Below are 8,922 nucleotides of genomic sequence, written 5' to 3'. Positions count from 1 at the left end.
CACCTGGCTGGACATGAGGGACGGGGCTGCCGGGGAGGGGACGCGCAGGGGGACGCAGGCGCTGCCCTCCGGGGCTGCAGGGCTGCGCCAGGGGGAAGGCAGAGTGCCGCGGGGGAGCAGCTGAGCAGAGCGCCCGCCCCGTATCCACACATCTGTGTAGCTGTAGTTCTTAAAAAATTCTCTATCTACACATTTGCTTTGTTTGGGGGGTGTTTTTTTTTTTTTTTTTAAGTTTTGTTTTCTTTTTTTTTTTTTCTTTCCCAACCCTCTAGATGCAACAGCTCTACCCTCTGCCAGGCTCCTCCGATGCAGGTGTGGTTCGGGCACACCCAGACAGTGGCGCAGCGGCCGCAAGGGAAAAGCGAGGTCCTTGGCTGTGGGGGGGGGGGGGGTCTCCCCGCCGGCCCCCTGGGCTCTCCGGGGCCGGTGGCCGCTCACAGGCACTGGCTGCAGCCGCACTTGGTGGGCTTCTCCACCTCCTCCACGAAGGTCGCGCCATTGCTGCACTCGAAGGCGTATTTCCTGCGCCGCAGCCGCAGCCCCGTGCAGCAGCCAGCGCTGGGGCCGCCGCAGGATCCCCGGCATTCCACCCAGGCCACCGGTCGCGTCGTCTGGCAGATGGCGTAGCCCCGCTGCACCTGGTGGTAGTCCCGCACTGGCTCCCCGCGGCACTCCGGCTCTGTGGGACAGCGATGCTCAGCACGGTGTTCCCAGCCTGGGGCTGCCCACCCTGGGCACCCACCTCCCCAACGCCTACCTTGGTCACAGAGGGCTCCGGCGTAGCCGCTGTGGCACTCACAGGTGGGCTGGCCACTCGGGGTGAGGCGGCAGTGGCCGTGGACACAGGGCCGGCGGTGGCAGGGGTCGGGCGGCTCGGTGGGCTGGTTGCAGAGGGCACCCTGGTAGCCCTGGTGGCACTGGCAGCTGTAGGAGAGGGCGTCGAGGGGCAGGCACAGCCCGTGCACACACCTGTGGGCACCCAGCACCGTCAGGCACCCGCTGGCACGGCACGGCACCAGCATGCACGGCCCACCAGCACCGAGCACGGCACCAGCACAGTATGGCACCAACACCAGCACGATGCTGCCGTGGCACTGGTATGGCACAGCCATTGTGGCACAGCACTGGTGTGGCTCTGACACAGCACCGTACAGCCCTGGCACGACTCGGTGGTAGTGGCACGGCACAGCACCACCAGCACGGAACGGCACCACCACAGAATGGCAGCACCACGGCACGCACCACCGGCGGCACCCACCCCACGGAGGGTGACGGACCCCCAGTGGGAGGGGTGGGCAGGGCAGGTAGTGAGGGGGGACGGTCAATGGAGAGGGAAGGGATGAGAGGGGCAGCCAGTGAGGGGCAGCCAATGACAAGGCAACCAACGAGGAAGGGTCAGTCAATGAGCCAATGGGGTGGAGCAGTTGTGGGAAGACAGCCAATTGTGTGGGACAGCCAATGAGGAAAGGGCAGCAAATGAACCAATGGAGTAGGACGGTTGTGGTGGGGCAGCCAATGAAGAAGGGGCAGCCAATGAGCCAATGGAGCAGAGCAATTGTGGTGGGGCAGCCAATGAAGAAGGGGCAGCCAATGAGCCAACGGGATGGGCCAGTTGTGGTGCGGCGGTCAATGAGGGAAGGGCAGCCAATGAGCCAATGGAGTAGGACGGTTGTGGTGGGGCAGCCAATGAGGAAAGGGGCAGCCAATGAGCCAATGGAGTAGGACAGTCGTGGTGGGGCAGCCAATGAGGAAAGGGGCAGCCAATGAGCCAATGGAGTAGGACAGTCATGGTGGGGCAGCCAATGAGGAAAGGGGCAGCCAATGAGCCAATGGAGTAGGACAGTCGTGGTGGGGCAGCCAATGAAGAAGGGGCAGCCAATGAGCCAATGGAGCAGAGCAATTGTGGTGGGGCAGCCAATGAGGAAAGTGAAGTCAATGAGGCAATGGAGCAGAGCAGTTGTGGTGGCACAGACAGTGAGGTGGGGCGGCCAAAGACCCTATGAGACAGGTGGGTCACTGTGGGGCAGGCAATGGGTCAGGACCGTTGCTGTGGGGCAACCAATGGGGCAGCGCTGTTGCTTCAGGACAGCCAATGGGGCAGATGGGTCATTGAGGGGCAGCCAGTGGGGGCAAGGCCATTGCTGTGGGGCAGCCAACGGGGAGGGGGCACTCACTTGTGCCCCTGGCAGGGGCCGCCACGGGGTTGGTCGCAGTGGGGCCCGTCCCAGCCAGGCTCGCAGTGGCATACGGGGCCCTGGGCACCGGCGGGCTGGCAGATGCCATGCAGGCAGTAGAGCTTGCGGCAGGGCTCACAGCCCGGCACCACCCCCGGCGTCATCCGCGTCTTGGTGAAGTCCTGCAGCTCGTTGTTGATGTAGAGGTTGCGGATGCAGCCGTGGAAGCTGGTGCCATTGAGGAGCTGCCAGAGGCGGAAGGCAGCCGAGTTGACGTCCACAGGCATCCCTGGGGAGAGCAGGACCATCAGCGTGCCTGGATGCCTCCTGTGAACCCTGTCACACCCCCCATCCCCCCATCCTACCTCCCACATAGAGGGGAGCCTCACTGTTCAGTGTGTAGTGCTTGCCCGAGTTGTCCATGGTCATGGGGCTGCCGCCATCAATGGAGAGGTTCACCATCTGATCGAAGGTCACCAGCTCCACGGTGTGGAACTGCCCATCGTTGATGGTCTCAGCGCTGGCGGGGAGGGCTGGGTCACCGGGGACCCTCCACACCCACGCAATGGGGGTGGAGGTCTCCAGTGAGCAGGGTAAGGGTGACAGGTACCTGTAGATGGCCGAGCTGGGGTGGGTGCCAGGGTCATAGCTGACCCTGACATGGCCCTGGTATAGCTCCACGGCCATGTGGTCACTGTCGCCGTTGTACAGCAGGATGCCATTGCCTTCAGCCGTGGAGACCTGGCAGCGGGAGAGGTGGGAGCCCACATCCCTGGGGCAGCACCCCTTATGCCACCCCCCTCGATGCCCCCGTCGCCCTCCCCCCAGCCCTCACCTGCAGGGTGATGTTGGCCCGGGGCCAGTCCTGCAGGTCGGTGAACTGCAGGTACGTGTCGCGGTCCACGAAGTTGACACTCAGCAGCTTCTCGCACTTGGGGCCGCCGAAGCCAGGCAGGCACTGGCAGAGGGCACGGGCCCCCCGCTCAACGCACGGGGCCCCATTCTGGCACTCGGCTCGCTCGCAGAGGCCGGGCTGGCCAGCGGCACGGGGCGGCATCTCGCAGAGCTGGCCACTGCAGGGCCGAGGGTGCTGCTGGGCACGGGGCTGGGAAAGCGCCCTACCCACTGCCCACCAACCCATGGGGCTCTGACAGCACCCCCCTGTTTCGGGGTCCCTGAGGAGGCTCTGCAGCCAGCGGCATCAGGGGGAGTCCTGGATGCTGAGCCCTGCCCTGGGATCCCTCCCCAGGGACACTGGCTCCCCCCAGCCTCCATCCCCAGAGACCTGCACCCCCAGCCCCACTCCGTCTTCTTGCTGGGGTGGATGGACTGATGGATGGATGGATGGATGGATGGATGGATGGCTGTGGTAGCCAGGACTGCTCCCTCCTGCATGGTAACATGTAACTGTCCCTGCTATACCCACTGCCCCCCACCTCACCCTGGTGGTACCTGTAGCCCTCGGTGCAGAGACAGGAGTAGCCGTTCACCTCGTCCAGGCAGCGGGCGTTGTTCTGGCACCGGTGGTCCTGGCAGTCATCAAAGTCTTCGCTGCAGTTGCTCCCCACATAGCCGGGCACACACTCACACCTGGGGCAGGCAGGGGGTTCATGGCCACCCCTTCCATTCTGCCCGCTGCTCCCCCCCAGCATCCCCATACCCCCTGGCCAGCCCACAAGCTGCAGCCACCCCAAGAGCAAATCTTCCCTGCCAGGCAGCAGGGAGAAAGCGGTTTGGGGAGGGGGGGCTCACCTGGGTCCCTGGCTGGTGGAGACGCAGGTGGAGCCATGCTGGCACGGGCTGAGCTCGGCTGAGCAGAAATCCGGTGGCTTCTCACAGAAATCCCCTGGAAAAGCAGAAGATGGGGTGCCAGGGGGTGCCCAGCAGCTCCAGGACCGGAGGGGCAGCCCTGGAACCCGTGGACTTGGCTCAAGGCAGGGAGCCATCAAGCCCACAGCTCACACCGCCACGGGCACAGGACACTGCTCTGCCACAGGCAGCTCTCACCCCAGCCAGGGAGCGAAGACATCCCAGGGCATGGGGGCTCAGCTGGGCGTACCCAAACTTCAGGCCCAGGGGAGCCCAGAGACCACGGTGACGGGCAGTGGGACAGCAGGCAGAGAAGCTATTAGCCCTCATTGGTGGGAAGGGAGAAGTACTGGGCACATCCCTCTGCCAGGCACGTGAGGTTTGGGGCCGGCCAGCCCCCAGTTCGGGTACCTGTGTAGTGGGCAGGGCACAGGCAGGTGTAGTTGGTGGCACCAGGAACGCAGGAGCCCCCGTTCTCACAGCTGTGCTCCTTGCAGGGGTCGCTGATGGCTCGGCAGCTCGGGCCCTCGAAGCCCACCGGGCACAGGCACCTGCCGCAGGGCATGGGGCGACGTCAGGGGGTGGGAAATGGAGCATTTTGGGGCGGTTCCCCCAAAAATTCCAGCACAAGATCTTGGCATGAATGCCAAGAGGCTCCAGGGAACAGGGTTCGGTGCCCCCCTGCCGAACACCAGGTGCAGGGGTGGGTGGCAACCCGCAGCTCCACCGGGAGCGCATGGCGAGGATGCTGAGTTGCCACGACAACGGGCTGAGAGGCCACTCAGTGCAGGGGGCTGGGCGGCTGCGCAGCCCACCTCCTCGCCCCCGGCCTGTCATCTATTTTCAGCCGCTAATTGCACCTCGGTTCCTGGAACGGCCTGAAGCATTCGGGGTAGCGAGGGTTGCGTGGGGGCACGGCAGCCCTGCAGGGAGCAGCAGCGAACCCAGGGCCACATCCTGCCCTGTCCCACAGTCAGCCACATCCCAACCCCAAATCCCACTGCCCTCTGGCCTCCCCATACTGCCCGTGGTGGTGGGACGCCCTCTACCCCATGCCCCCAGCCTCCCCCAGGAGCCTGCAGGGCTGGGGGGCATGGGGAAGTGGAGCTGTTGCTCAGCCCCTCTGGTGCTGCGCTGGCAGGAGGCACAGGCAGGGCTGCAGAGAGCAGGAAGCATGGGCTGGAGCTGCTGGGCGAATGCGATATCCCAGCTACGTGCCCCAGGGAGCACACAGGAAGGGAAAGAAGCATCAGACTTTATCCTCTGTGGGATGCCGGGCCTCCATGCCACTGCCCAAACACCCATCTTTCGTGGGTTCCCGTCCAGCACTCACCTGAACCCGGCTCCTTCCCCCTCCTGGGGCTGGCAGGTCCCCCCGTTGGCACAGGGGTTGGAGGAGCAGCTACTGAGTGCCACTTCACAGTCCCTGCCCTGGGGAAAGAAAGAGGGAGAGGTGGGAGGGAGGAGGGTACCACAGCACCATGTCCCGCTCCCCCTGCCCTGTCCCACACGGCAGGGCTCTGCGGTGTACAGGGAAGGGGGACAGTCCTGCAGGGAGCCAACCCCGGGCACGGCAGAGCCCCCATGCTGCCCCCTTCCCATCTGCAGGGGTGGATCCCCCCGCACTGGGGACTCCCGAGACCAGGGTACCTTGAAGCCACTGGGGCAGGCACAGCGGTAGAAGCCAAGGGGGTCGTTGTGGCAAGTGCCCTTGTTCTGGCAGGGGCTGGAGAGGCAGGGGTTGCACTTGGCTTGGACGCTCAGGGCGGGTGGGCCTGCAGGACGGGAGGCGCAGAGATGACCATCAGTGTGGGGAGTGATGGGGAGGTGTCCGTTTGCGGGCACTGACGTGGGGGGCAGAGCCCCAGTCACGGCTGGGAGGAGAGCCTGCCCTGCCGAGGGGCTGTGCACCAGGCAATGGGACAGCCACGTGCTCGCTCGGTCACCAGGGACATGCCACCAGCCAGGTAAGGGGACAGAAGCTGACCGGTCCCTCTCCTCCACAAGGCAGCTCAAGAGATGAAATGCCTGATGCTCCAGACTCATGGAGCATCACTGCCGGGCATGGGGAAGTGGCAGCCTGGCTCCCCTTCACGCCTGATGCCCTGCCTGAGGAGGGCACGGACGGACAGACAGACAGCGCAGGCACCTCTCACCTTGGCACTCGAACTTCTTGGCAGGGGTGGTGAGCAGCAGCTTGCCTTCCATCTCAGGGGGCCCAGCACAGCGGGCGATGCCTGGCTCCTTGTACCCCGTCTTGACCCAGCTGGAGAGCCAGCGCAGGTTGCAGCTGCAGTACAGGGGGTTGGCCCCGATGGCTCTGCAAGGGAAGGAAAGGAAAAACTGCACATGAAAACTGCAGAAAAAACACTGCTGCCCCACGGAGGGAACGGGCTGGGAGACCTTGGGCCTGGACACAACTCTGTCACTTGGCTAGGCTGCCATGTGGTGGGGAGACCTGGCGCTCCTCCATTTCTGGACCCACCGGAGGTACTGCCCGTGATGGGAGAACTGGGGCACACAGCCCCACACCACTGCCCAGTTAGACCACCCTGCTGCCAGCCAGCCCCACAGCCCAGGTGGTGCCCCACGGCTCCCTGCTGGGGCTCTCCTGTGCTGCCTACACAGAAATCCTCGGGAGTCCCTCCCCAGCACAAACTGGGCAAAGCACCTTGATGCTGTGTAGCAACAACAGGACCACTGAACGTGAGCTGCAGGGACAGCCTGGGCTCTGCCTGCAGGGCAGGGACATGGGAGCAGGTCATGGCCAGAGATCGTGGGGACAGCGTCGGGGGAGAGCAAGGAACTGCTCTGAGAGAGGAGGAGGAGGAGGAGGAGGAGGGAGGGTTGCTCTGCCCCGCAGCGCAGCAGGGATGGTGTGGGAGGCTGAGGGACTGGATGCCTCTTTGCATCCTCCTCCACTGCAAAGGTCAGCGGTGATGGAGGGCCAGCGCAACCCACACCTGTGACGAAGGAAGGGGACGGCAGCCCGGAAGGCGGGCGGTAGGGACAGCAGATCCGCTAGGGCTGACAAACCTGGTCCTACAGCACCGACAGCGCCGGCTGGTGACACAGCTCAGCCCTGCGGGAACCGGCAGCGCCGACTGGCAGCGGCAAAGAGAGTACCGTGCTTCATGAAGAGCCAGGGGAGACCAGACCGAGCAGTGATGCTCCCAAAAAATACAGGGAAGCCAGGATTAGAAATCAAGATGCTCTCCACAGGCTGGAGGAACAGCCTGAGACCCACAGGATGCCGGCCACCAACAGGCGGGTGGGGATGGCTTAGCAGGGACAGGGAAGGGACGGAAAAGTCACTGTGAGCAAAGCTGAACCCCCACCCCAGGAGGTGGATATGGGGCTGTGCTCCCGGGGTACAGGTTCCCTCAAGCAGGGGCTGAAACATCAGCAGAGGCAGGAGGATGCTTGATGACAGATTTGGGGGGACTGCTGCAGGGAAACACCCTGGCAGGAGGCTGATGACACACTGGGATGGGTCAGAGCAGTCCCCGCCGACCCACAGTCATGCCAGCATCTTGCATGGCTTGACCTGCATGTTAGGGAACCCTGGGACCTGGTGGGGTGAGAGGACCACACATCACCTCCAGTAAGGACCACAGGGCCATCAGAGCTGCACTGGGAGGCCCAGCCTGGAGCTGGGGGCTGAGTGAGGGAAGGGCAGGCACGACATGGCAATGCCCCACAAAGGCTGCTCCAGGTCCTGGCCCAGAGAAGAGCAGAGGAGGCAGCTCAGCCCCCAGAGAAACTGGGCTCAGCCCTGAGGTTGTTAAAGGTCTCCCAAGCCTGTGTCCAGCCCTGCACCCCGCGGAGTGGGAGATACTCACAGGTGGGACAGGGAGGTGACATCTGCGAAGATGCCCTCAGGGAGGCTGGAGATGTCATTGCCGTGGAGTGACCTGCAGAGAACAGAGGGTCCTGCAATCTCCACGGCTCCAGGGTGGGCAGCAAGGACCACTGTCAGCTGGGCTGCCCCCACCCCACGGGTCCAGTTGTGGGTGGCAGAGCCAGACCCCATCACTCTGTCACTGCTGCAAAAGCACCCTCTGCTCCGAGAGGCTGATGCATCTCCCCTTGCTCCTCCTGCAGCCTGTACCCTGCCCGCCCGCCTCCACCCAGCTCCAAGTGGGCACAGGGGACACAGGAACAGGGGCAGAGGCAGAGAAGGGGCTGAGGGGGGCTGTGAGCAGGGCTACGGGCAGGTACTTACAGCAGCCGGAGGGAGCGGAGGCCCTCAAAGGCGAGTGGAGGGATGCACTGCAGGGAGTTGTAGCTGAGGATCCTGTGGAAGGGAAGGAGGAGGCATCACAGCGCTGGGGGCACTGCTGGGGCCATTACTGCACGCTCCCCCCAGCCACCCCCGACACCCCACACATCAGCTGCAGCTCAGACCACAGCTTCACCCAGGCAGAGCGGGGAGACGGTGGTGTCCCCAGCATGCCCAGCCTTCAGGGTGCCCTAGGAAGAACGCGGCAGGGACTGCACTCACAGGGTGGTGAGCTGGCTCATGTTGGTGAAGGAGGAGTTGCTCAGGGAGCTGATCTTGTTGTTGCTCAGGTCGCTGGAAAACAGAAACCCCAGGGGTTGGAATCGGTTGGACCCCATCCTCCCCTCACTGCTCCCCCATCTGTTCAGCTGCAACGGGGAGCGAACAGCAGCACGGCACGGCCCCCAGGGGAGTAGCAGGGCTGTCACACACAGGGTGATGGCAGCAATGCCACTGTCACCCCTCTGCCCTGTGACCAGCCCCAGCAGAGGCTGTGGGCACCCAGGGGCTGAGCATCACTGACAGCCAGTTGTGTCCCGGTGCAGAGGGACACAGAGGGATGTCAGGGGTCCCTGCCACAGCCAGACCCCTCCTCAGGACAGGCACACCCCCTGTCCTTGCCCACAGGTCCCAGCAGAGGGACCAGCCGCTTGGGCT

The 8,922-nt window shown here is 64.3% G+C and overlaps 1 protein-coding gene across 1 annotated transcript in view; it reads right to left on the bottom strand.

The window, feature by feature from the left end:
- Positions 1–259: 259 nt before the first annotated feature.
- SLIT1 (slit guidance ligand 1) overlaps positions 260–8,922 on the bottom strand; it is a 63,885-nt gene continuing 55,222 nt past the window's right edge. The window contains exons 23-37 of the mRNA XM_074159147.1: positions 8,488–8,559; positions 8,209–8,280; positions 7,826–7,897; positions 6,140–6,303; positions 5,634–5,758; positions 5,317–5,414; positions 4,395–4,534; positions 3,927–4,020; positions 3,627–3,764; positions 3,010–3,247; positions 2,785–2,915; positions 2,540–2,694; positions 2,175–2,463; positions 758–969; positions 260–679 (exon numbers count right to left, since the gene is read on the bottom strand). Coding sequence (XP_074015248.1) covers positions 435–679; positions 758–969; positions 2,175–2,463; positions 2,540–2,694; positions 2,785–2,915; positions 3,010–3,247; positions 3,627–3,764; positions 3,927–4,020; positions 4,395–4,534; positions 5,317–5,414; positions 5,634–5,758; positions 6,140–6,303; positions 7,826–7,897; positions 8,209–8,280; positions 8,488–8,559 — 2,245 coding nt within the window. The 3' untranslated portion in view covers positions 260–434. The remainder of the gene's footprint in view (positions 680–757; positions 970–2,174; positions 2,464–2,539; positions 2,695–2,784; positions 2,916–3,009; positions 3,248–3,626; positions 3,765–3,926; positions 4,021–4,394; positions 4,535–5,316; positions 5,415–5,633; positions 5,759–6,139; positions 6,304–7,825; positions 7,898–8,208; positions 8,281–8,487; positions 8,560–8,922) is intronic.

Source organism: Numenius arquata, chromosome 15 (assembly GCF_964106895.1).
Source record: "Numenius arquata chromosome 15, bNumArq3.hap1.1, whole genome shotgun sequence".
Lineage (NCBI taxonomy): Eukaryota > Metazoa > Chordata > Aves > Charadriiformes > Scolopacidae > Numenius > Numenius arquata.
This window is presented reverse-complemented; position numbering and strand designations above follow the sequence as displayed.